At 53.7% G+C, this 26,874-nt stretch overlaps 5 protein-coding genes across 5 annotated transcripts; 2 read left to right on the plus strand and 3 right to left on the minus strand.

Moving 5' to 3' along the window:
* Window positions 1–1,659: 1,659 nt before the first annotated feature.
* On the minus strand, window positions 1,660–17,955 carry UMAG_04878 (AAA family ATPase midasin; the record flags this gene model as incomplete). Its single annotated transcript, XM_011393414.1, has 1 exon — window positions 1,660–17,955. One exon carries the CDS (start codon window positions 17,953–17,955, stop codon window positions 1,660–1,662), a length of 16,296 nt encoding a protein of 5,431 aa, XP_011391716.1.
* Window positions 17,956–18,654: 699 nt separating this feature from the next.
* On the plus strand, window positions 18,655–19,234 carry UMAG_10858 (putative DNA-directed RNA polymerase I subunit protein; the record flags this gene model as incomplete). The annotated part of the gene is made up of 3 exons (XM_011393463.1): window positions 18,655–18,670; window positions 18,764–18,874; window positions 18,972–19,234. The coding sequence occupies 3 exons, from the start codon at window positions 18,655–18,657 to the stop codon at window positions 19,232–19,234; spliced, it is 390 nt and encodes a 129-aa protein (XP_011391765.1).
* A 174-nt stretch (window positions 19,235–19,408) lies between these two features.
* Window positions 19,409–21,688, minus strand: UMAG_04880 (putative autophagic system component protein; the record flags this gene model as incomplete). Its single annotated transcript, XM_011393415.1, has 1 exon — window positions 19,409–21,688. One exon carries the CDS (start codon window positions 21,686–21,688, stop codon window positions 19,409–19,411), a length of 2,280 nt encoding a protein of 759 aa, XP_011391717.1.
* Window positions 21,689–22,318: 630 nt separating this feature from the next.
* Window positions 22,319–23,701, minus strand: UMAG_04881 (mRNA guanylyltransferase; the record flags this gene model as incomplete). Its single annotated transcript, XM_011393416.1, has 1 exon — window positions 22,319–23,701. One exon carries the CDS (start codon window positions 23,699–23,701, stop codon window positions 22,319–22,321), a length of 1,383 nt encoding a protein of 460 aa, XP_011391718.1.
* A 1,310-nt stretch (window positions 23,702–25,011) lies between these two features.
* UMAG_10859 (uncharacterized protein) lies at window positions 25,012–25,871 on the plus strand (the record flags this gene model as incomplete). The annotated part of the gene is made up of 3 exons (XM_011393464.1): window positions 25,012–25,048; window positions 25,495–25,746; window positions 25,858–25,871. The coding sequence occupies 3 exons, from the start codon at window positions 25,012–25,014 to the stop codon at window positions 25,869–25,871; spliced, it is 303 nt and encodes a 100-aa protein (XP_011391766.1).
* Window positions 25,872–26,874: the final 1,003 nt, after the last annotated feature.

The following is a 26,874-nucleotide window of genomic DNA, read 5'->3' on the forward strand; positions in this document are numbered from 1 at the left end:
ATTCAGAAGGGAACGGTGGTCACTGAACAGCATGCGAATACTTTATTTACAGAAGGAGCCATCATTGAATATCGTTCGTTTGGGTCGTGAGTGTTTGAAGTGTTGCTCGGAACAAATTCGCCGGCGCTGTCGGCGGAGATAATAAAAACGAATGATACTTGAGCAGCAGCAGCACGGCGAATCCTTTTGGTTTTACCGAAGCATGTCTCGACTCACTGTCTCATCCTCTTCCCAAGCGGTCGAGCCTGGACTCAAGACAAAGGGCAACACCAAGTCAGCTTTTGGCATGGAATAAGCAGGACAAGGTATCGATCGAAACATGCTTGCCATTTGCTCTCGGTCTTTGTACATCCCGTGCATCGTTTTGCACCACTGATTAAAGTGGGGGCCTTCTGTGTCTGAGGATCGAGAGAGTACGACTGACCGAGCCGACTGACCACCTAGCGGGCCATGCCACCCAAACGGTTCGAGTCGACCACTGTCGTGTGAGAAAAACGACTGTGTGCCTGGATTCGCATGTGTACAAGGATCTCGGTCGGGTCGAGTCGCAAGAAACGAGCTTCCGACGGAATTTGTTCCATCTCTGGCCTGGGCGATCCCGGATGGTGCCACCGAACCGCACACCGGCGACATTCACAATTGCAGCAATAGCAAGACCACATGCAAAATGGGTTCTAGCAAGACGTTAGATAATCACGAATATTTAACACAACAGAGTTGCGAGACGATTATTCGAAAATCGTGAATCGTGAATAGGCTAGCAGCATGACCTCGCTCGTGTGCGGTAAAACTTTGTGCAAACGTCGGCTTTGATCCTGGTTTCGTGATTCTTTGTCTGCAGTTACCCATAGTATATATTGTAAGTTCGTAACGATCCCCGCCAACTTTGAGTGTGGCAGAAAAGCAAAAGAATACCCGAAGTACTTCAGACAAAAGTACTGCGTTTGTCTGCAGATGCACCATAGAGTGGCACTACAGGTTTCGAACGTTGGCAAAAGCGAGAAGAATTTATGCTTAGATCGCTCACATGGCTCAAGTCATCTCGTGCAGCAGTCACGAGTCTTCTTCGTGAGCTTGAGTCTAAATCACGCGGTTTGCATGGTTGCAAGTTCAAGGTTAGCCTTTTCTTCATGGCCGTTCCGTGCCAGTATCTATGCCATCCGACGATGATCGGGAGATACAACGATACGATGGCTTAGTATGTGGCTCTCTCCCTCTCTCTCTCCCTCGATCGATCGATCGATCTCATGTTTGCTGCGGTGATAATGTTGGCTGACACAGAAGGTTAGAAGATAGCGTGGGAATTCCCGTTGTTTATTTCTTGTTTTATTTTAACTTTGAAGCTCCTCGACGGTTGCAGACTCTTGCAGTAACTTACAATGCGCATCCACAAACAGCAACCTTGATTCAAACTCTCAAACTCGATTGGCGAGTTTCCGTTGGAAGCACCCATCTTTAACACCATTCACGATTCACGATTGTTGATCTTTGTCCGATTTGGCCGATCGATTTAATCAACATCAAGTTTTCTGCATCTGATCATGCTATGCTGTGGTTGTTCCGACGATCTTCATTCACAATTCGTCTCTATCAGGGCTGATATCATGCAAAGATTCTTATTTACAAGTTGTGGTCGGGAGTGGATCAACAAGGCCCAAATTAAGACTCGGTCTCACGAATCTTCTCCACCCACTGTCGCAGCGTAGCAGACAACACTTCTGGCAGCGCTTCCACCTCTCGAACCACGACGTAGTAGTCAAAGGGAAACGTGTCCATGTAGCGTTCCATCTTGAGCTGTAGACGTCCATTGGCATCCGTGTAGTAGGAAGCATTGGTCATGTCCAGGATTGAGCTCCTCCCCTGTTGAGCTGCAGCTGATTTTCCCACCGGTGTCGAAGCTCCACTGGGTACAGCAGGCGTCGGCTGCAGCGAGTCGATCACGACGAAAACGAGCATCACGCGCTGCTCCGCTGCTCTACGCAACAGTGAGCGCAGCTTGACGTGGTCCTGACAGATGCCGTCGGAAATGATGATCTCGAGCTGCCACAGATCCCCCCCCTGCGAAGCAGACGAAGACGATCTGGAGGAGCGTGCCTCAGCCAGCGTTTCGAGCGACTCTTCCACCAGCTTGAGTACGTTGGTCTTCCTTTGCTGGAATCCGAGCCGGTCGATCACGTGTGCTCCGTTCTGATCGTTGAAATTGCCTTTGCCGAAATCGTGCAGGCTATCAACCTCCTCGCCGAAGCGGCAGATTGACACATCCCCGACTTCCAGACGCGATAAAGCACCTGCCACCAGCGCAAGCGTCTGGTATGCCAAGTGTGCCGAACGCGACTCGGCCATACTGCGACTGTCATCGATAGCCAGCATCACTTGATACTCGCGTGACGACGGCTTGGTTCGTCGCAGCCAAATCTTGTCCTTTGCAAAATCGGAAGCAATGAAGGGGACGATCTTGCGCATGTTGAGCCGCTTACCCGTGCGGAAGTCGCCATTGAGACGAGTGGCCAAGGTGGGAGCAAGAATGAGACGCAGCTGCTCGCATAGTGAGAAGGCTAGATCGGCGGTGAGCGAAGCGTAGGATCGCCAGAGGTCACCGGCTCGTGCGAGCCGCTCTTCGGACGAAGCAGCATCGCGGAACGCCTCAAGCTGCTGCTGCACCTCGTCGTCTGCTTTCTGCCGAACGTCGTCCGGCAACGGAGTCATGGCTTCGTCGTCGTCCATTTCCTTCATGACTTGCACCTCGTCGGCCATGTTGGCGTCACCATCGTGGTCAAGCGGTGCTTCCTGTTCGGATACCAACGGTGCAGAAGGCGGCTTGAGGTCCGAAGGCATGAACGCCTTCTGCTGACCGTCGTCATCAGCCTCGTTGTGCTGATCTTTGGCAGGCTGGTCAGGAAGAGGCTGCGCTTCATGCTGCTCTGGCTCTTCTTGCTCGTCTACATCTGTTCCACGTGGCTTGGCGCCAAGAGATTCGTCCTCGTCCTCGATGCCGAATTCTCCTAGCTTACGTACTTCGTCCTGCTCTTGAGCAGCTCCCAAAGCTTGAAGCTCGGCAGCGTCGTCGTTGGCAATGTGCTCCACATCGGCATCCTCAGGCAAGCCTTCGCCATCATGCTCGGCTTTGTTGCCAGATGCTTGGTCCTCTTCGTCCTCTCGCGCGTCCTGGATCTGTTGTAGCCTGCGACGGAATTGCTCCAAAGCATCACCCATCCGGCGGAGCGGGTTGGGATCCACTTCAGCCTTACCATCCTGTTCGGCATCGGCAGAGGTTTCTTCGTGCTCGGCCTTGGGCGCTCGAGCTCCGTTTTGGCCTGCTGCAGGTGGTTTCTCTGCCGACTCTTGTGGGGCTGCATGGGCTGCATCGTCCATGTCCAAGCCTTGCTCGGCCTGAGACTGATCGTTGCGTGCATCTACTCGCCTACCTCGCTGGGATCGCGATGATTGCTGCTGATTGGCTGAGTCGTCTTCGCCCCCATTGTCGGCACCTTGATCTACAGCGTCAACATCAAAAGGATCGACTTGATCCAGTTGACCTCCGGCAGGATCGTCATTATCAGGTCTCTGGTGCTTTGAGTCTGGCTCGGATCCCTCTTCTTCGCCGTCTTCATCCATGGCGTCCTGGCCTTGATCTTTGTCCACTTTCGTATCTTCCTCAGCTTCCTCTTCAGCTGCTTCACCTTCAGCAGTCTCTTCAGTCTGCTTCTTGTCTTCAACAGCTGCGTCATCTACGAGATCCTTCATCGTCTTGTCATCACTCTTGTCGTCTCGATGATCGTCATCAGGCATCTTCTCGATGTCGCTAAAGTCGTCGAGACCGTCGTCATCCTCCGTGCGGTCACCGTCGCTCTCACCATCACCACCGTCCATGTTGAGGTCATCGTCGAGATTGAGATTGTCACCTTGCTCGGCTTCTTGATCAAGCTGACGACCGCCACCTTCGCCTTGAGCTTCGGCTTCTTCGTTCTCCTTCTCTTCAGCACCTTGACCCTCTTCGCCATCGTCATCTTCGGGCTCGGAAAGCTCATCTTGCCCATCTTGTTGATCGGCAGCGGTCTGCTCTTGTGACGGGTCGTCTTCCGCCTTCTGATGCTCGTCGCGAGATCCTTCAGCTGGCTGCTCCTGCTTCTGATCGTCATTGGCAGATCCAGCGTCATCCGCCTTTGGCACCGACTCTGCTTCCTTGCTGTCGGAATTGTCAGCACCGAGATCCTTGTTGGTCTTGTCCTCTGGCGCGTCCTTCTTGTCGTCTTGATCTTCGTCATTGCCGTCCCAAAGCTTTTCGTCGACAGCATTCGGGTCAAGGGGGTCGACATCACCAACTGCATCCTCGGGTTCTTGCTCGTCACCCTCGTCTCCTCTATCGCTACCGGCATCGTCATCGTCACCATCAACACTGATGTCTTCGAGATCTCCTCCAAAGTCTTGATCGGCCTCTTTTGCATTCTTCTCGCGCTCCGTCTTGTCTCCCTCGTCGCCTTCGTCAGCCGGATCGTCCTTCTGCAATTCTTCGATCTCATCGTCGTCTTCCATCTGATCGGTGATGTCCTTGGCGCCAGAGCCGTCGCCGAGACCAGTGCCACCTTCGAGCTGCTCGCCGTCTTCGCCTTGGCCATCGTCGTCGTTCTGCTGCTCTTCTGGAGGCTTGCAGAAGCCCTTGCTGGACAGAGCAGTCAACAGATGGCATAGCGTATGATCAAGCTTGAGCAAACTCCTCGAGAAGTTCGCCGATGACAGTAGATGGGCTCGTACCAGTTCTGCGTACTCGTGAAGGAAGGGGTAGACACCAGTCAGCTGCACGTGTACCAACTTCTCCACGTCAGTATCCCTGGCAAGCTGTTGGGACATGTGGGAGAGCTTCTCCACTTCCGACAGGACGGACGAGGATCGCAACAAGGCTTGCTGCGATTGCAGAATTTGCAGCTCAGTCGGAATCACCTTGTCGGAAAGATCCTCGGCGCCTTCGTCCGAAGCCTCTTGTCTGGTTGAGGCTGCAGAACCAGTGCGACGAATGTCTTGAGCCACCTGCAACACCGCGGAGATAACGGTGTTCGCTTGCTGCACAAGGTCCTCAGGCTGACAGGATCCTTTCAAAGGTGCTGTCAAAGTGGCAAGACATCGATCGAACAGTGGCAGAGATTGGCTTGTCCACTCCCAAACAGGATGAAGCAGGGCTTCCAGTGCGGGCAAGACCTGGACGTGGTCGAAAAGGTCCTGCTGCAAATCTTCCACATCCTTGCGGCACGCTTCAATACTGAATCGCTCTTGCTCTGTGATGAAGAACAGACTGTTGCCGCCATTGCGTGCTGTATTGGCCATCCTCTCGATGTATCTGGCCGTTTGTTCGAGCTTTGCCGCAACAGAAGGGAGGTGTCCAACGAAAGAATCGCCGCCAGTAGCCTGGAACGCTGACGCAGCAAGAAACTTTGGAGCTTGCGCCTTGATCTCACCGAGCGCGTTGGCGAGACGGGCGAGGAAGTCGGCCAGAGTCTGGAAGGGTGCAGATCGAGATGCTCTTGAAGCTGTGCCCAGATCCGCGGCATACAGATCTTGCATTCGCGCAGTGAATCTTTCGATCAAAGAAAGCGTTTGTAGTTCGAAATGCATGCGATCGCGTTCCATCAACACAAGGTGTGTGACGTGTTCGATGTAGTTGACGCCACGCTGCAGCTCAGCCGTTGATAAGTCAGGGGTATGATTTTGCAGCGAGTCGCGCACTTTGGGAAGAGCAGCAAGCAAGCGGAAGAACAGCCGCTCGAGTGCCGAGAACGGCTCGTTCGAGATTGATGCAGGGCAGGCTGCAAGCAAAGATGGTCGTGTGTAGATGAACATCACGCTCTGGTTCATAGCAGCCATGTCGGTCTTGGCAAAGGAGCTGAGACCGATGCGGCGAAGCTCTTTGAGCAGATCAGACCAAGCTTTACGCTTGCGTGCCGTCAGATTCTTGATTGCTTTCTCGTTGTCCTCTTTCGAAAAAGCTGGCGTCAGCTTAGCCAGCTGCTGCTGTCGGTCGACAATCTCATCGGCCAAGTCGGCAATGCTGGTAGCTACCGACGTAGGTTGAAGCAGTGCTGGCCAAAGTCGGTCGACTGACATGTTTTGAAGAACTGAAAGAGTCTTGGACATGTTTCGAATATGCTCAGGCGCCGACTGGTTGTGACTGGCGCATGATACAGCCTGCGTCCAAGCCTGGCTGAGCATCTCGTTGACACCAAACACCCTTCGTTGGCTGAGAGAGTCCATGGATAGCGTCGGCATCTCTCGTCTGGTGAGGGCATCGAGGTGCGAGGCCAACATGGGGTCGACTGGCTGGCGAAGGATGTCTCGGAATTTGCGCAAAGTCTTGTGCAGCTGTCGATGTGTCTTCTGTGCTGACTGCTTGAGCGCATGGATGTTGATATCTTTCCAGCTCGCCAGCTTGATGAAGCCCATGATGTCTTTCTCTAACACTGCTCGTTGGCTATGGAGATTACTCGAGATGCGCTCGTCAAACTGACGGAAGAAGGTGGTGACGTTTTGCAAGACTGTGCCCACCTCTTTGAGACCCTGGCTCTCTTTGGGTGGCGCTAGACGCACCAAGTGTTCAATAAAGCGCCCATACGACTCGAGGAGAGAGAGGCGCGCGTCGAATTGACCGAGGGGGCTGGAGCGAACGAACTGATCAACGGCATCGATAAGCTGCTCGACGTGCGCCTTAAATGCGACCGGACCGTCCGCTGAAGCAGCGCGAGTACCGCGGATGAGAATTTCGTATACACGGAACCACCACTCTCCGAGCTCATCGCGGAAGGTGCGTGCCTGTGTATCGAGCAACTCTGCCCAGCATGTCAACTCGAGACGCCGCCACTCGATAATCTGAGCAGAGATGCGCTCACGATTTGCCTGGATCGACGTCTCTTTGCTCGCGAAGCCCTCCCAATCCTCGGTGTGGGTGAGCAGCTGCTCAAGAGCGCTGAGCATCTTGGCCACGGGGCTGGCCGCATCAAGGCGAAGAACGGCATCGCAGCGGTCACGAATGTGCTGCAAGACCATTTGCTCCGGCCATTCCTGAATAAGCACGGTGAGACGCGTTCGTAGCTCCTCGACGATGGCAATCGCTTTTCGGCTTTCTGATGGGCGCGAGTCCAAGTAGAAATTGAAGTCTTTGGCAGTCTGATTTGATGCCAGCTGATCGTCGATGGCTGCAGACAGACCGAAAGCAGCGCCGGCTTTGTCGATAGTCTCGGACCAATTTTCGTGATGCTGGCGCATGAGCTTAGTGACAAGAGTGTCGCGCTCGTGACGGTATAGATCAGAAGACGCCTTGAGCAATGGCGGTCCGAAAATAGCCATATGCGCGTGTAAGATCGACAAGAATCGAGGTGGTGGCAGCAACATGCCTTTGTATTTTGACTGTTCCGGTCCGGTGGAGGCAGCGGGGTCGGGTCTGGCGCCTTCTAGGACATCTTCGTCATATTCCGGGAACAACGAGCGAAACTCCTTCTCCTCTGCCTCTGCGTCCAACTCGATAGACTCTTCAATCTTTCGCGATTTGTACAAGCTAGAAGCTTCTTCTTCTTGGCGCTTCGCCCTCTCTCTGTCAAGCGCCCACAGCTGGAAGATCCTCTCGTATCCGCGGCTGACCTTGCGCATCGTCTCGGGATCCTCCAGAGCAGCGGTGCCGAGTGAGGTGTGGTCGTATGCAACCGATGCCGTAGAGACGATAAGGAGGGAAGCAGAGACTTCGGATCGAGCTTGGAGCTGATTTGAGAGGTCTGCTTGACGCAGCAGTGTAGTGCTATGAGCGGTGGGGAAAGTAACCAGTGCTGTGACAATAGCACCGCGTTGCTTGACGTCTTCTGGCGCAGACGCGGCTCGACTGGCTTGGCGAACCAGGCGCAGACCCAGCTGCAATTGAAGGAGCGATGCAACGATAGGCTCCACCATGTCACGAAGCTCGGCAAACGTCTTGCGAAGTCGATCGCCAAAGGAGAGCAAACTGGCCTGCAAGCTCGCTTCTCGCTGCTCTGCCTGCTCTGAAGGCCCGCTGAGCAAGGCTTGAACAAGATTGTCCACTCGTTCAACGGTCAATACGTCCCTCAAGAACGATGACGTTTCGCGGTAGAACTGGGATAGCAATTTCAGGTTTGGCTTTCGCCAAGCTTGGGCACGCTCGCTATTTTGCGTCTTGAGCTGCATCCAGGTCTCATGGATCTGAGCTTGCAAGTCGCGAATGACGTGATTGTCTGTCTCCCCCGTCACGACGGACTCGGCGTACATCTCCAGCTCCAAAGCGTCCTGTAGCTGAGCGCGACAGAAATCGCCAAGGTCGGCCATGGTCCTGCGCGCTACGATTGGGTCCAGCGCAACATTGGGCAAGTAAAGACGCATAAGGCTCAAGGAGACAGAGATCCAAGCTCGTCCCAGCAACGTAGCGTCACTGGTTTCGGTCGAATCGGATAAAGCGGGCTCAAGATCGTTCTCCAGGGTAAGAATCCATTCGGAGAGTGCAGCAGAAGTGCTTTCTGACAGCCTCCCTTGGCCGCTTTCCAACAGATCTTTGAGGACCACGCTGCAGTCGCGCAGTCCATAAACAGGCTTCCATGATGGAAGTGCAAACTCGGTCAAATCCTTGAGAGCTGCATTGTACAGCGTCTCGGAGATGAGAGAGATGAAGCGAGCCAAGATGCTGACCAGCTTCTTCTCGCGGGACGGCGAGCTTGCAGGCAGCGCCGCACTGACGCTCTTGACCATTCGAGCTACCGTCGCATCGTGCAGTGCCTTTTCGATGAGAGATCTGGCGCCAAAGCGTGACTCTAGCAAGGCGTGCAGGGTAGCAGGCCGCAACATGTGGGCAGGTCCATGGCTTGTTGTGGCTTGGCTTGCGTCTCCGGGCCAAAAACGTCGGATCCAGCTGAAATCTGACAGAAGTGCATTCGACGGGGCGGAACCGGACTCCAAGGCCCACAAAGCCGATTTGCATGGGGCAGCAGCAGCTTGGACCGAGGGCATATGATGTGATTCGAGGAGCTGCATGATTAGCTTCATCCTGTTCATTTGTGACTTGCCTTCGAGACAGCTGGGTGTCTTGATCGACACTTCTGAAAGATTGAGAAGCGTAGCCTCGGCGGTTGCGGTTGCTGCAGACTTCACAGCGGCCTGCATCTGACTCTGTATGGCTTCTTTGTTGCTGTAGGACCGGATCATCTTGAGCGTCTGCCATCCCAATTGCATCATGTCCCTCCACTGCGAAGGCGCAGCAGACTGCTTGCCTGCGATACAGAGCGTGGCCGCAACATCCAGGGCATTCTTAAGCAGGTCGCCGCCGGCAGCAGCGGGAAGTCGCGTCAGCTCATCGCAGATGAGACGGTACAGATTGGTCTGCATACCTTCGTCTGCACCGAAGAGGGACCAGATTGCGAACAGTGCCTTGCCTGACGTGAGCTCCAGGGACCCTCCCAAGGTTTCGATCGTTTGAGTCAAATTGGAGTCGCTGTCAACCCCTCCAGCACAAATTTCTCTCAATAGATCCGACATAAAGCGGACCAGAATTTGGATCGACGAGAAATCAAGTTCAGAAACCATGCAGAGGCTCTGCAAGTAGCCGGCTGAGCGCAGAAGGAGGGCGACTTGACGAAGCGTCGAAGCGGGCAGAGCGGCGATGCGATCACTCTGGACGGATGCAAGTACCATCCTATGTACAGCAACGATCAAGGGGAAGACGTTACGAACGGCCGTCGTCGCCTGGTCTTCATCATGAACCATGGCAGTGCTGCTAAGTCTTGCCGAGCGTTCCAAAATGCTGAGGTCTTGCATACGCTTAGTAGAAGCTCTCTCCAAGATTTGCTGCGCCTCGAGACGTTGATGCATAGCGGCAAGAAGGACGGAAATGACTTGCGTAGGCGGACTCTGCGATTCGAGAAGGCGGAGCAAATTGTCGTCGTAGCGCAAGTCCAAAGCGAAAGCATCTCCAAGCTCTGAAGAGATACGATTCGTGTCGACCAGATTGCACTGAAGCGCTTGTCGGAATGTCAGAAGGCGCGTTGGGGACGAAATGACCTCCTGCAACAAGACGGAAGTGCTACTTGACACTGATGGCAGGCATCGGCTCATCACCTGCCAAGTCAGCAACAGGGCCTTGGGAGAGCTGAGACGGACCAGCAGAGATGTTCGTGCTTCCGAACCAGATTCTTGCACTCCTGCCAGGAACAGAGGCAAGGAAGCCGATGCTAGCCATGCATTCGTCAGCATCAGCTGACCGGTGGCCCAGATCGCCGCCTCTCGGTGACTCTCCGCGAGCGAAGTGTCGACGTCCAGAGCGTCTTGTTCTTCAAGACCACGTTGCACCAATTGTGCGCGCAGTGATGCATCCATGAGCAATCTTTGAGTCAAAGACGTGGTGCCGGATGGCGTGATTGAATCGACACCGCAGAGTTGTGTGAGTCTCTTCACATCGCTCGATGCTGCATCTCGGTGCGGTATCAAGGCGATTTCGATTCCTCGATTCCTCATGGCTCTAGAAAGCTCGCCGTGTTTCGGATCCAAGCACATGAAAACGCGGAAGTTGGGATGAGGTCGTATCACAGGCACTTTGCCATCGACGACACCACGTTCGCTTATCACGAGAGAGCCGTCGACTTCAAAGAGCGAGTTCAGCCGATCCAGCACGGATGCCGAGCAAAGATTGGCGTTGTCTAGCATGAGCCAGTGGCCTTCTTGCAATGCCCGGAGAAGAGGTCCATCAATCCATTCAAATCGGCCGGTCGCTTTTTGGGAGTCTTGCGAGCGCAGTTCTATCGCCAGTGCAAATGCATCCTCGAGCGCAGTACGCAAGGCAACGTCATTGATTTGAGTTGCGGCAATTTGAACGGCCTCAATCGAAGTCGACAGGCTCTCAGTATTGAATGCGCCTGCGGGAGACACGACAGCTGTCTCGAGCATGTCGCGAGCAGCGAGAAAAGCAGCAAAGTGCTCGTTGTCTGACGCTGCAATCCTTTCGAAACATCGCTGCATCTCGAGCAGCAGTGCGCTAAGCACGTGCCGGGTCCGACCTTGAGGATCATACTGCTCGAAAGTGCCAATGAGGTCCATTGTGTCGGTGCCCGAGTTCATCTGAAATTCCTCCAGTCGCGCTCCAGCCAGCTGAGCAAGCAGTCGAACGATGCTCGTCTTGCCGCTACCAGTAGGCCCTACAAGGATCGCAAGCCATTCTTTGTGCACGCAGTCCATCAGAGCCTCGAGCACGGGTAGCTGGCTCTGCAAGAGCACGAGACGGTGTCTTGTAGCAGTCAATGCAGGCTTGCGCGGCATAACAGCATGACCAATTCGCAAATGCCCAGCGGTCACTGTAGACAAGATGCGCGAATTTTGTGCGGAGTGACCGCCAAATGACTTGCGGAAGAGTTCGCGTGCTGCTTGGCGATCGGAGCTCGTGCGGAAGCGCTGAAGGTAGAGGGAAGCGAGGTGCTCGATCGGGTCTCCAATCATGTTGAGCCCCAGATCGGAATGTAGCAGATCGAGCCAGCGCATGAGATCTCGCAGGTTAAATTCCCAAGGTGCTCCAATCCTACCAAAGGAATGCTTGACAACCACTTCGTGATGGAGCGCGAAGTTGAACTGGATCATCTTTTGAAGCTGTCCCGCATCAAAATTTGGATAAAGATGCGAGCTGATGGCGAGAATGTCTTCGTCCGTGAGCTCTTCGATGTGCACCTTGATGAATCTATTGAGGAACGACTTTGGAAGACCCTTTCTGCCACCGCCCTGGTGATGAGGGTTTTGAGCGGCAAAGATGCGGAAGTCAGGATGCTTGGTGAAAGAGCGTCCCAGCTCGGGCACATAGACAGTTCCACGATGGTCGAGACACGAGTTGAGACCTTCCAGAACGGCTTGGGAGGCGAGGTTCATCTCATCGAGCAGCACCCATTCGCCTTGCTGCATTGCGGTGAGGAAAGCGGCATCGCGCCAGGCAAATTCGCCCGGACCACCACCTTCTAAAGGCATGTCTGAACCAAAGAGATCCACAAGCTCGGTCTGGTCGGATAGATTGATACGGGTGAGCGGTCGAGCGGCCGCAACTGCCAGAGCGGTGATAAGACTGGTTTTGCCAGCTCCTGGACTGCCTTCAAGCAACACCGACTTGCCAGGCACAGACAGTGCTCGAAGAACACGCATGGCGTTGGACGCGGACGTCTTTGCACCAAAGCTAAACGAGCCTGAGCCTTGTGAGGCCAGCCGGCTGCTTCCACGCGGAATGGTGAAGGGACCGATGCGTAATTGCTCATCGGAGACATCCACTTCAAACAGGCTCGAAAGCTCGGGATTGTACTCGTGTGGCGCGATCATCTCGGCGACCTTGGAAAGGCAGCGGCCTCGAAGCTGAGCCAAGCCGGCAGCGGTCATGGCGGCCGTAGCAGGTAGGGCGCCCAAGCCATCGATTATGGTCAGAGAGGCACCATGAGCGAATGCCAAGGCTGGATCGAGGGAAGTTTTGACGGAAAGTTCGTTCATGAACGATGCCCAGACCAGCAGATCTCGCAGACCCAGTCCAGACTGATCACGTCCACCAATCTGATGGACGAACCAATCAGAGAAGTCGATGATTGGCTCCGTCCATCCTAACAGTCTAGCATCTTTCCACTGCGCGCTGATGATCTGGATCAGATCGTTGCGAATATCGACATGAGGTACCCAGATCTCGGTGAAACGATTGCGAAGCGCGGGTGACAGCTCCTTCTTACCGTAATCACCACCAGGATTCATGGTGGCGAGGACCTGGAATCCATCCGCAGCAATGATCTGCGATGTTGAGATGTCGGCTTCTGAATTGAGTTGACTGGATGAAGTGGCTCTCTCTGCCAAGACCAGTGTCCTTGCAGGCTCCAACACACTGTTCAGACGCTCCAAGACACTGTCGTCGGCCAACGAGATCTCATCGAGCAGAATGTGATCGCCAGCTCGCATTGCCTGTACCAGGGGACCGTCTTGCCATTCAAACAATGCAGAGGCTTGATATACGGAGCGCAGAGCAGTTTGTAGCGTCTGTCGCGCTGCGTCTTTCTGCAACTCGTCGAGCGATGCGAGCTGTTGGGGCTCTCTGGACAAGACCGCCTCGATGAACGAGGAGACATCTTCAAGCTTACTCTCTTCGTGCAAGTCGTGCAAGATCTCCAGAGAATTGAGAGCATCGATACAGGCAGCCTTCGCCAAAGTTTGCTGAGCGGCTCGGTTACGGAGAGGACGCTGTCCACCCAGCAGATCAGCAGTGTCGGTGTTTTGGTGACAATTGACGCAGTGTAGCTCGCGGTTAAAAGCAGTGGCAAGCACCTCGCAAACTGACGTCTTGCCCGCACCCGTTTCGCCGACGAGGAGGACCGGCTCGTTGTATCGCAAAGACGTGGCGACAAGGCAAAGCAATCGCTGGAATGCAGATGTCTTTACAATGCTGGTACTAGACAGCGTGCTGAGAATAGAACTGCCAAGTCCTTTGCCAATGCGAGCCAAAGTCGCCGCGCTCTCATGACCCTCGAGCAGATACATGCGATCGACATCGAGCTTGACGCGCATGATCTTTTCGATGACCTCCTTGATGATGTTCTTGTCATCCGTGCGACGTGCTCGCTCGGCAATGAGCATGTAGCCATTCTCTGCCAGCTGCTGATAGCCAATAGCCTCGCGATTTCCCCAGCGGAAAAGGTCTCGCAGCGTCACAAAGGCTTGCTTTGTCTCAAAGACACGGCCGGCCTGTCGACGCTTCTGCAGCTCTTCAAAGACACCGACGATGCGAGAGGAGTAGGACGGAGCGATCTTGCATCTGTTCGTCAAGATGGTCTCAAGCTCTACACGAGGAACGTCGTCAAAGTGCAGCTCGAGAAACCGGTTGCGGAAGGCTCGACTCAAAACTTTTCGTCCAGCGTAAAGACCCGGAGGGTTCTGGGTGGCAAAGAGCATGAAATGAGGGTGCGGTCTGATGACTTCGCCTGTTTCGGGAATAACCAGCTCTCGGTTATCATCGAGCAGACGGTTGAGCGCCTCAAGTACATCGGTAGGTGCCAGGTTGAGCTCATCCAAGACGATCCAGTCTCCTCTGCGTAAGGCCTTGACGAGCAGGCCCTCCTGAAAGCTGAGTTTGCCCGAATCGGGGTCCGAAGCGTAAGAACCAATGTATTCTTGGATGTCCGTATGTTCGTGGTTGTTGATGCGGACGAATCGATGACCAGTGCGACGTGCCAGATACTCGACCGCACTCGTTTTACCTGCAGAGGTAGGACCCTGGATAAGAACAGGAGATCGACGGGTCAATGCGGCTCGAGAGAGGCCTACAAGCTTGCTCTGGACCGAGGGCGTCAAGATGTAGTCTTCGGCAACATCAAGTGGTGCGGGACCAGTGGCAAGCCAGAAGGGCCCAACTTGAACGAATTCGCCTTCTGAGGCACCCTTGGGTGCTGGCGGCACAAAAGTCGCAATTGCACGAGCGTTCTTGGCCTTGCTAAGGGTGTAGCGCTCAACGATGGCACGCACTGTCCTGGCACTGGCGTCGTCCAGGAGAAGTGTGAATGCCATGATGAAGCCTTCCCAAAGACTGCGTCGGAGACCATATTGAGGTGCAATGTCAGTGGCGAAAGTCAAAGCCCGTGATAGCGTTCGGATGGAAAAGTGCGGTCGCTGGTTGGCGCCGTCGGCCAACTGGTGCTGCTGGGCCAATTGGCGAATCTCGGCGTAGCATTCGGCGACGTCCATGATTGCGCCTCGATCGCCAAGGGTGTGCTCGCCAATGTACTTTTCCACTATAGCAGTGAGCGCATCACGGTCAGCATCTGGGCTCGGTACGTAGAGCTCGGTGAAGCGCGATCGCAGACTCGCAGGCAAGTCCTTCTTGCCCACGTCAGTGGCGGGGTTCATGCACGCAAACAGACGGAAGTTGGGATGTCTCGGGATGGGTTCGAGATCACCGCGATCTGTGAGGGTGATGCTGGAGGTGGGAGACTGGAGGAGGCCATTGAGGCTGTCGAGAGTCTCGGCGGCGGCCAAATTGATCTCGTCGAGCAAGATCCAGTCGCCGTTACGAAGCGCTTTGACCAAAGGACCCTCGACGAAAGAAAAGACGAGGTTCTTCTTGTTGCTACCGTGCTGAACGCCAAAGTCCCTCGCTTTTGCGTCAAGCTCGACCCATTCGCGATCGAGCTCCGCCTCGGCTCTTGCATCGTCAATGTCGGCAGGCGAGCCTTCAGCAGCGCCTCGATCGGTCTTGCGCTTCTTCCTGGAACCAGATCCTGGACGGCCTTCCGCATCCGCGGTCGTAACGTCTCCGTTGGGCGTGTCCCGGGCATAGGTCCCGTTCGTGACTCGTTTTCGTTGCGACGCCATCTTGGCTGATTCGCGCCAAAGGAGAGCCAAGCGTGACCATTTGCCCGCAACGAAGGCTTTGCGCTCAGCGTCGACAAAGCGAGCATTCCGACGAGCCGAAAAGGTGCGAGCGAAAAGGGAGCTCCACTCATCATGAAGCTCGGTGGCAGGAATTTTGGGGTCAAGCGGCTTGAAAGATCCGAGCAGATCGCCGCTCTCGGTCTGTTGACTGAGGTTGAGCGCTACCATAGGTTGCCCAAGGAGCGATGCGAGATGTTGGACGACGGTGGTCTTGCCTGTACCCGTCTCTCCGACGAGGAGAACGGGTTCGGCCAGAGCGGTGGCTACTGCCAGCTTTTCGAGCAATAGCAGGGAAGGTTTCGTCATGGCGAACTTTCTGGAGACTGGAGCGGCTCTCTTCGCGGTAGCCTTAGATCGACGCTGTAATTCGCAGCGACCGACACGGATAAGACTGGGGGCTGAGTCGACTGTCTGACCCATCAGGTTGAGGCTGGATGAAGATTCGTCTGCCTTCACAGAGAGCTCTGGGATGCGCTGCTTTAGCGCCCACCACGCGCGCTCGCTGGTCAAGCCAAGCTCTTCTGCAAGCATTTCGACAAGCGAACCGTAGCGATCCGAAATCTTACCGTTAGCTGCTTTCAACAATTGCGATGGAGTTGCAAGCACATCTTGAGCTGGAGGCACAGAACCAAGGAAAATGTCACAAGCTTCGATGAAGATCTCCTCTTGCTGAACCGGATTGCTGAGGGGATCCGAGAGCGTAGTATGCTCGCCAGACAAGAGATGTTCGACGCGACGACACCACTTGACGAGATCGCGCAAGGTAGCGGTGCGTACGCTACCGGAACTGGAGCCTACACCCTTGGCGGTCGCCTGCGAAGAAGTGGTCGAGGGCTGTGTTGCATGTTGAAGCTTGTACCACGTGGTGACCAAGCGATCTACGAAAGAACTTTGCTGGCAGGTGAGATGAGGAAATTTGCCTCTGAGGATGCTGTTCACGTCGTCTGGACTGGGTGAGGTGATGAAGACTTCGGACCAGTGCGAGCTGCCAAGGAAAGCGGCACTGGAAGGTGAAGCTGTGTTTCTAGACGAAAAGGCGATGCATCTTGTAGCGAAAAAGGCAAAACCATCACCTGCAGGGACCTTGCCGCGACTGCCGAGATCGATGGAGATGCGTGATCCAAGAGCTTTGGTGGGGCCAAGCTGCTCTACGATCTGCGCTACGATGCTGAGAACCTCAGAGCCTGCCTTATCAATGTCCTCGAGGACGATCCATTTACCTTGGCGCAGAGCTCGCGTAAGGGCGCCTTCGGTCCACTCAAACTTGCCTGGCTCCGTGGGACTCGAAACAAACGAGCCAAGGAGCTGCTTGGCGTCGATACCAGACTGATCACCGAGTTGAATAGTGAGGAGATGGCTTGGCGTCGAGGCTGACTCAGGGCCTTTGAGCACCTGAGAGAGGTGTCGTATCAAGCTCGACTTGCCGCTCGAGGGGGGACCAGATAGGAGGACCGGATAGTTGAGACTCAGGCGGACGGCGAGTTCCGAGAGCGAAGGGGAGATACCCGTGGTCTCGATGAATCGGTCATTGACGGGGATGGCGTTATTAACAGCAGTGTAGCGACGAGAGCGCGTGAGTAGGACACCGCCGAGGCAACAGACCTGAGGTGACAGGTCGTCGGGAGAGAGCGCAATCCGTTTGTTGTCCGTCGCAGTTGCGACGGGGACATGCGGATCATAGGGGAATGATGGCATAAAGGCCACCTTGCGGCTTGAAAATGAGGATCGGTTGCGTTGTTTGCGTACGAATTCTTCGGTTTCGAGCGTCCACAGGTTGATACCAAGTGACTCGAAAGCAAGTGATGCTACGGCATCGATATTGTTTGGGATGCAAGAGCCAACGCCGATCGAATCAAGGCACCTTTGCTGAAGTTCGAGTCGTCCTTTCTCACTGATGCGCTGCTGCATGGTGAAGAAGTGAAGAGCGAGCAAGCGCGTTGCAAGCAGATCTGATGTGTCCGTAGCGAGAACAATGCGATGGGCCCATTGGGTGTAGAAATGTCCGACTTGACCAGAGAGCGCGTTCGGTGCAGCTGCAACCAGTCTGTAAAGATCCAAAAGCACCTGATTGCGCACTTCAGTTGATGCTGTTGAAACCATCGAAGGCAGTGTGAGGAAGGCTGGACTGCTGACAAATGCGGTCAAGAGCTCGTAAATCTCTGGCGGAAAGACATCAATAAGCAGAGCAAATGCGTGTAGAATCTTTACCAGGGCTTCCAGATTGGGTCTATTGCTGCCATGAGATTGGTGCAAGGCTCGAACAAACAGATCCAGCAGGACCGGCTTGAATTGAGAGGCGACGGACAGGGTGCAGGTAGGCACGAGAAGTAGACTGCCGATACGATCCAAGGCCACCGAGGTTGGGGAGCCTACATTGAGAGCTCCGATCGCTTCTTCTACCACTGAAAGCACCTCCGCCTCCTGATGGCCAGACAATTCGGAACGCAAAGAGATGCAGTTTGTGTGTAGGTCGATATCCAGAGCTGAACGTCGTGGCGCTCTTGTGCATGCCTCGCCCTGGGCTGGCGTCATCAACGAGACGAGGCCCATGGTGCCGGGTCGCGACACGGGTGGTCGACTTTGAGTTTGTGGTATTATGAGCGAGTAGCGGCTCTGATCATGTGTTGTGAGAGAAAGGCTGAAAGATGCGTCCAGCAAGGTCGTTGATCGCTAGCAATGTCGAAGTCACCGAGTCGTGATCGTTGCTGTGTTGGTACTTGGGGGCGGAAGATCGTTCACCGGTGTTGAACTTGAGCAACGGCTCGACGTCGTCTCTGACAGGACCTTGTGCTATTTCCCTGCTTATTGTTGCCTTTTATGGTTTGCTTCAGCATGGAAAGTTGATGGTGTCGATGAGCAAATTGTTCGACCAGGCTGCCAACAAGTTACTCGCAACCATCAGCGCAGCAATCGTGATTCAAGAACCCTCGTGCCTTGCTGTTTTCCTGCTTTCTTCCTGATTTTTTTTTTTTTTTTTTTTTCCCTATCCGTGATCCGTGTTTTTTTTTGGTAGTGTAGTCGTGACTGTCTTTTGGCCTCCACCGCGCTTTGGTGCGAAGTTTTTCATCTGGATATGAGCCAGAAAACCCTAAAAAAACAAAGTCGTGAGTGGGGATCGTCCCACTTCCGATTTCCGAGATTCGAGTTGAACTTTTTCTTCTCATTCACATTGGGTGTCACACGCCATTCTCCTTCTACTTCTTGTCCTGTCCAAGCATCACTTGCAGCTTGCAACTCGCTCACTACAAGATGTCGGCGCTGCCAGGTGAGCACAGAGATCCAAATTGTCTCCGTCCTGAGACAACCTTCTTTGTTTACTGACATTGTTCAACATTCATGACATTGTTCGACTGTACAGATAAGATTGGCTCCCTCCTCTTCTGCCCAAACTGTGGCTCGTTACTCGATGTCCCCGGTGATGAAGACATGATTAAGTGTGCTCCATGTGGTGCTGTTCAGAATGCCAAGGGTAGGTCGACTGTTTGAAGATTGCAGAGTCACCTCGCCAACAGGCTCAGCTGACCTCCTTTCAACCCTTCTCATCTCGTCGCGTTCCAATAACCAAGTCTACGACAATCTTTCGATCGTTACGCGCTCTCACCCATCCGCCTTTCCTTCAGCGCTACGACAAAAGCGTCAGTTGGTCAATACAGCAGCTGCCCTAGGTGATGACAAGAAGCCGCAAGAGGCTACTATCAAGGAAAAGTGTCCGGGATGCGGCAACGACGAGATGAACTTCCATACTCTTCAGCTCCGTTCTGCTGATGAAGGTACAACCGTTTTTTACGATTGCCCCAAATGTGGCTACAAGTTCAGCCAAAACAACTGAACAGGCCCGACGTGGGACCGTGGACGCTCAAGTCGGTTCAACAACAACTTCCAATCTACGCTTTGCATTTCTTTCGGTTCGGTGACAGTCACAAGTGTATTATTATAGTTCATTTCTCTTTTCAACTCTGTTGTACAGCATCTTTGACCAAGCTTCGCGCAAAGACATGGTCGATCAAAAACCTTCGTCTTCGTCATCTTGGACGTCCCAGTCGACTGCAGCCTCCATCTCGTCGGCCTCTTGGTACATCTTGTCGAGTCCTGTCAGATGTTCCAGGTACTTGTCCTCGTTCATAGCTCTCAGTATCATCTCGAAGCCTTCTGTGCGGTACGCGTCGACCACTGCTGCGCTGCAACCGGTACAGCGGTCATACGCTTGACCGACCACCCTCAGCGTATTGAACTGCGCTAAGAATCCGCGAAGCTGATGCGGCACGATGCCGAGAACCGTGGTGGCATCGGCGATCGCCTGCGCATCTTCTATGCCTTGTCTCAATGATTCACCGGCCGTGGCGGGAGCGTGCAAACCAAGCTCATGCTGCAGCACAGAGACCATCAGCTCGACTGCCGATGCTCCAGCAATTGCAGCCAATCCGGGCCTTGTCACGGTACACATTTGGTCCAGTGTCCGATCGGTGAGAGAATCCGAAGGCGCCACCACATCATTACAGAAGTAGCAACCCAGTCGTCCGTGCCAGCTCTGTTTGGCGTCCTTACCTTTGCTCGCCTTGCTCGCGTCAGGCGCTACACCAGTAACACTTTCGGCTGATTGAGGCGGAGCACCGTGGCGCATCACTAGGTAGCTGTCGAATCCAAGTGCAGCGTTGATGACAAGCTTGGATTTTGCAGCGCCCAGCAGAGTCGGCAACCATCGACTCTCTCTCGAATCCATGAGCAAGTAGATGACGTCGTGCTCATCCACCAACTTTTCCAGCCGTCCGACGTCTTCTCTTACCTGCGGCTCAGCGATCGGCGCCACTGGGTGACCCGGCATCGGAATTGACAAGCTGATACCTTGTGCATCGATGCCGGGATAGATGCGCTTCAATCGCCTTGCTGCGCACTCGGCTTTGGGCTGTCCACCTTCGAGGCAATCTTCAAAGTCGAACAGTGGCTGCCGAACCGGGTTCGAGAATGACACTTTTGCCGAGTCGACCAGCGTGATCTGGCGGATGCCCCATCCAAGCAGAGAGCGCGCTACATAACAACCCAGCGTCCCTGCACCGAGCAATAGGCAGCGCGTGTTTTGGATCGTCTCAAGCTTGATCTCGGGCATGATTCGCCAGCGCATGAGTTTGAGATTGAGGTCGACTGCTTGATCGGCCAGCTTTCTCGGATCCATCAGGGGTCCAAGATCGGCCACCTTGGGCGCTAATTTGCCCTGCGCGTTGCGTTCCCATCCCACTCCGTTAGGCAATTGTACGTTGTTCTGCTTGCAGGTGAGCCTGGTCCTTCTACCGTCGAGTTCAAGTCCCATGGTTGAGACACCGTCTGTAGTGTTCGACACTGGTAATCGCACTTTCCCAAAAACACTCCTTGTTTGACCAAATGTGAGCCCACTGGCGGCGTTAGCAATCTCATCCTTCCAGCAAATTACTTGAGCTTCTTCCACGCCAAAGCGTGCATGCAGGTATGCCAAGAGGTTGCGCAAAGGCCAGCCCGGAGTTTGTGATGTGCCCGAGGGATCGACAAATCCAACATAACGCTCACTTTCCGCCACCCCATCGAAGAAAGAAGCGTACGTCGAGATCCTGCCGCATTGTCCAACTTTTCCGACTGCAGCCTTGAAAAGGAAGAAACCTCTTCTGACGCTTTGCTGCTGAACCCAGCTTGCAATCACGCTGTAGTCAACCTCGTTCAGCTGTGTTGAGATGGGCTTCCAGACTTTGTCGACACCTTCTGCATCGTCGATAACCTCCCACGGAGGATTTGTTGTGAGAGCGGGATAGGCAAACCAGTAGTAAAACTTGAACTTTTTGAGGTCTGCGAAAGTGAGTGCCAAAAACGTGGTCAAGAAGACCTCTGGGTCTTGTTGTTCGTCTGTCAATCCTTTCCATATCCCTCGGACCGTGTTGTCGAAAATGAATTGCTTGTCCGCATTGCGAAATGATTCGATTGTGTTGAAGTTTTGTAGGAACCCACGGGCTGCGATGCCAGGACAGGACTGTTGTACGGCGGATAACGATGTGACCGCGGAGCAAGATGTTGACCTGAAACTGATCGAGTCGTGTGACATATCACTTTGGAGACTCGCAGCATCTAGGCTGATCTGGCTTCCGAGCGACACAGACTCTCCTGTCTGACGATCGAGTACCACTTTGCCGGCGGTGTAGTGAGCATGGATAGCGACAGCATCATCGCTGAGCTGAAGCTTGTCAATCTTAAGCGACGAGAGCTCCTGCCAGAAGGTCGGATGGATGTTTGTACTGAAGGGTACAAACTTGAGGATCGCCATTACGGACCAGCTTCGTGTATACAGCGTTGTAACTTGATGGAAAAAGGATTGGTTAGATCTGACTGGGATCAGCCTAGCGCCAGCAGATGGGGGAGGATATGGTGGCGTGACACAGAAATACCACAAGAGTCACAAGTCATGAGTCACGAGTGTCGCAGTTGACTTTGGCTGGCTCAGGGTCTCTGAAAGGGTCCAAAACGTGAAACGCTGAATCAAGAGTCTCAGTCTGGCTCGTGCCCAGCGCAGCGGCACTCGTGACTGTGGCAGCGCGTAATACGTGTTTATTGTGGGATCGCATGCGCTCAATCGTGATTAGGGTAAATCCCAGAGCTATCGAGCTATACCGGCTATTGCAGCAAGATGTATTCGTCCTCAAGACGTCACTCAGAATCATTGTGACCGACTGCGTTCCTGCAAGTGCACATCCATGGCTGTGAGGCCCTTGAGATCGATGAGACCGAAAGAATGACAGCTTCGCGGGAGAACCGGGAATATGAAATGGTGCTAGAAATACAACAAGAAACGATGTTTCTAAAATGAACTCGGCGTCGCGGACGTCGTAGGCTGCTTGCGAGGATTACAGATAAGTTAACGCAGAGGTGTGAGATACGCGAAGCGAAGTGTCAGGGGTTATCTGCGGATCAGACCAGTTGGGCCGCCCGAAACGAGCGGAGGTGCCTTTCCCCTGATACCTTGATATGCCATGCCACCAAACGGCAAGGATGGATCGTACGGTTGAGTACCATTCGTCTTGAGTGCTGTAGCTTGTGATTGACTCGAAGCGGATACAGGCGCAGGTGCTTGTCCTGCTTCTTGTCGCCGTTTCTCTCTCTCCGGTGTTTTCCAAGCTGCACGAATCGCAGGTGCCGCTCTAACAAGCTCGTCGGCATCAACACCATCGTGGATAGACTTGAGAATCTTTTGAACGATAGAGCAATGGTTGCCGTGATGCTTGTCATTACGGATGCGCATCATCCTCCATCTTGGTGGTAGGGACAGTCCTTGCGAAAGATATGGCTCGGTCGCTGGTTTTGGGTCGACCATCCACACGCATTCGACGATTCGGTCGTCAAATTGCTCGCCGGATTCGACCATCTGTCTCCATTCTTCTGGCTCGACCCACAGCTCGTCGAAGAATTCGTAGTCTTCGCTTTCGGAATTTCCGAGATAGTGATGCAGCTCGAAGAAGGGCATCACCGACAGATTTGGCAGGTTGCCGCGAGGGTCACGGTCCAGATCTGGCGGGAAGCGCAGAATCAGCTTGAAGTCAATCGTGTTCTCGTTTGGCGGCTTCCACTTGAGAATCTTGGGATCGGTCCCCATCATGTATCCGCTGTTGAGGCAGGTAAAGATGAGACCGTCGTTGCCATGCAGTAGATTGGGCACTGTCTCGTACAGCACCTTGTCAATGCCGTATGCTAAATCCATGTTTTTGACCTGCACATCAAAGGGGCGTAGAGCGGCAGCTGCAGGGTTGCGTTTGAGGTAGTCAACGTACGGTGGGTAGACATAGATTTTGAGACGTCCGTAACGTTTGCTCAATGGGCGGTTCGCGAGCAGCTCACGGTCCAGCACAATGAGGTCAAATAAGAGCAGAACGAGCTTCTTCTTGCCGCTTGCATCCGTATCAATGACGAGCTCTCCATCCATAAGCGTGTGATTGCGCATGCTGTTGTCTTTGGGCAGGTGATGCGGAAAGACGATACCTTCGACCTTGTAGTATTCGTTCTTCCGATCGATGAGAAAGACCTCTTGTATGCCCGTAGACGAAGGCGTGACAATGAGGATGAGAACGCGCTGCCCGTCGGACTTCTCGCAGACCCAGTAGTCTTCTGACTGGAGAAGGTCTATCGAAGCTTTTTCGAACGAGACGGGTTGTGCACCGGGGAAACGAGCATGCTTGAGACCGCAGAGATCGCGAACATGGTTTCGCAGGTAGCTGAGTTGCTGTGGATCTTCGACCTTGCGACCTGGGACGTTCGGAACGCTAGCAGCATGGCCAGGCGGAGCCATCGTTGCTACTGAACGCCTTTAACTTCTGAGAATAGAGCGATAATAGGAACGAGGTGACGCTGTGCTGCGGACTGGAAAAGAAAGGGCGGATGCCAATTACAGCTGGATCGCCTGCCACAGCCCAAGCGCCAGTTAACGGGGCCGGAGCTATAAAGCTGACCGGGCGTTTGCCTACGAGGCAGATGATTTGATCAAGAATCGTGAATGTAGGTGTCTGTATACTTCAAGAAGGGAAGGGTAATGCAACGATACCTCGACCCCTTTCGACAATCGTGAATCTCGTGTCAGAGAAGAGAAGAGATGCTGGCTGGTAACGAGGCGACCCGATCCTACCAGTTTGTTCCCCCGATGCAGATTACAACTAGTCAGATCCGATTTGGGAGGATTCTCTCACTCGTACGTAAATTCGAATGTATTTAACTTAAGCTGGTTCCCGACGCCGTCTTTCCGCTGTACTCGAACCGGCGGCACACGCATGAGGTTCAAAGGAAGCAGGGCAAACTCAGTACAGGACTGACACATGTTCGCAGGCCAACCTGGACGTGGCAGCATCTTTCACGATCGGTTTCTGCTAGTCGTAGTTGATCCATCGATACACTTTATGGAAAAGAGGGGTACAAATAGGATTGTGGACTTGTGTTGTGCAGACTACCACAATGCCGACTTGCTCTCCTGTATGCTCGGTATACCTGCTTCTGCCCAGCACAGAGAAAGGGTATATTCCGTACAGAACAGTTCATAGATTGCCTAACTTGTATGCATTCACGATTCACAATTTGTCGAGGATGAGAGGCTTTGAAGGTGAAACTGCCTCGGCGAACAGTGCACAGCCTGTCTGTAGGTGGGGATGCATCTGCGAGAGTCGTGAGTTGGGCGTGAGGGTTTGCGGCGAGTCGAACAGATGCTGGCAAAGCTCCACGTTCATTCGTGATTCACGTGAGCTATCTTGCCCGCCTAAATATACAGAAAAAAGGCGACCAAAATACGCACAGCCGCACAGCCGAGTTGCCTCAAGAAACTTGGAAATCTGTGATCTGTTGCACTCGAGCCTAAGCACTGCACAGCACAGCAATCAAGCTTTAAGCCCACTCGTGGCTCCCAACTCGACACGGCTTAGGTGAATCGTGAATGGAATTCCACAACCGCAAGCCGAATCATCCGCGGCGACACGCCACTTACGACTTTGCATGTACCCTTTAACCCTTGACTCCACACCTCGATCACATCTTACAACGACATAGCCTCGTTTGTATTCCTCTCTATCTTCCTCGCACACTCGCACACTCGCTCACTCTATCACAGTCATCGTAATGTCGGCCAAGGACTACTACGGAGGTCAGGGTGGTGGTACGTATGAAGCACATCTGGCTTGAGTTCGATGCATCCGCTCCATTGCGCGAGTCGAGTACCATCATGCATCTCCACACACACAGGAGGATGCAGTGAGGGATCGTTCGACATTCGATCAATCAACGACATCGTCGTATCTGCATTTGGTGCGCTTCGTTCGATTCTACGTGCAAAGCGTTTGCAAATATACCATCCGTCCAGCCGAATCGGAATCGGCGCTGTGGCTGCAGAATGCACATAGCAGTTGGACTGCTCTATCCAAACTTAATCGTCATTGATCGCATTCGGACCTTACACCGCTGTATTATGCGGACGGATGACATTTTTGATTGTCTTCTCGAGCCAGACCTACAATCTCGAATTCTCATCTTTGCAAGGCAACAGTCCACTAATTCCCTTTGCCTTTGGTACACTAAACCCGCTCTCTCTTAATATTGATCCAGGCTACCCTCAACAACAACAACAACAGGGTTACGGCCAAGGCTACGGTGGTCAGCCCCAACAGGGTTACTACCCTCCCCCTCCTCAGCAGGCTTACGGTGGCCAGCCCCAGCAAGGCTACTACCCTCAGCCCCAGCCTCAGCCCGTATACGTTCAGCAGCCACAGAAGAAGGGTGGCGGAGGAGGCGGAACAGCCTGCTGCGCGTGCTGTGCCGGTATGCTCGCCTGTTGCTGTCTTGAGGATCTCTGTCTCGGTATGTATACCTTTGCTTGGCATGAGCTTTACTTTCTACGTTGCAAGCAAATGCTGATCCATCTTTCCTTTCTCTCACCACTTATGCCTCTTTGTTCCTTGTATTGTGCAGACTGCATGTTCTGAGAGCGTCAGTCGCATTGCTCGCTTGCTCAACACCCATTGAGTCATTGATCTCGGAACTTGTCACCGTTTCATCACTTGTTACCCTCGACGTCTTCAATTATCCGAGATTCCGAATTCTGGCATGGCGAAGCGCTAGCAATCGTGAATTTCCGGATGATGTCGTCGAATGTGTCGCGACTCTGTACATACACCTACGATAATGTCAATTATGACCCTTGTATCTCTTTGCGTTGGTGCCCTCTGAAAGCGCAGGAGCCAAGGTATGAAGAACATCGGGCTAGCCATAACACTATCATGAGGATCGTCTTGAGCGCCGTTTTTAATTCCACCCACCCACCGCTTGCTTCCACCCACCGTCCGTTTAGCAGGATCGCAGTACGGCTATCCCCTGCACAATATGTGCATCTGTGACGGTACGTTCTACGCTACAGGGTGGCTGAGAGGTAGAACAGTACTTCTCTACTGTATAGAACAAACAAGGTGTTTTTAAAGGTGTGCGCGTGACACGTGTTGTGTAGAGCATGATGCGTGATGTGTGGTGCCCGTGGTGAGGGCATACTAATGTTAGACCTACGCTTCGTTTTGTATATCAAATTTGAAGCAATCGTGAATCACGAATCGTGAATACTCACAAATCACGACTCACAGACTCACGACTCATGTTTCGTGAACAAATCGTGAATGTGGAGCTGGAAGAGGTCGATCACCATTGAACGCGTACAGGGAGAGTGACCCTTACGCACAGGCATTTTCCAGAATCACCTGCACAGCTCAGCTTTACGGTCGTAACTCGTGACTCAAGCAACACTCTGAGGGCCATACACCTTGTGTCTTCATCGCTACCATCACCACAGCACCGCTTTTGCTTTCGCCACCGTCCCGCTGTCTGCTTTCGTGCTGTCGCATCGACCACGCTCGTACACTGGACGATCCCCTTAATTGCCGCCAATCCGACCCGCCAGGTTCAGTCGAAAACGCCAGCTCGCTCTTTGCTCTTGCGTTT

The sequence above is a fragment of the Mycosarcoma maydis genome, chromosome 17, assembly GCF_000328475.2.
Source record: "Mycosarcoma maydis chromosome 17, whole genome shotgun sequence".
NCBI classification, from domain to species: domain Eukaryota; kingdom Fungi; phylum Basidiomycota; class Ustilaginomycetes; order Ustilaginales; genus Mycosarcoma; species Mycosarcoma maydis.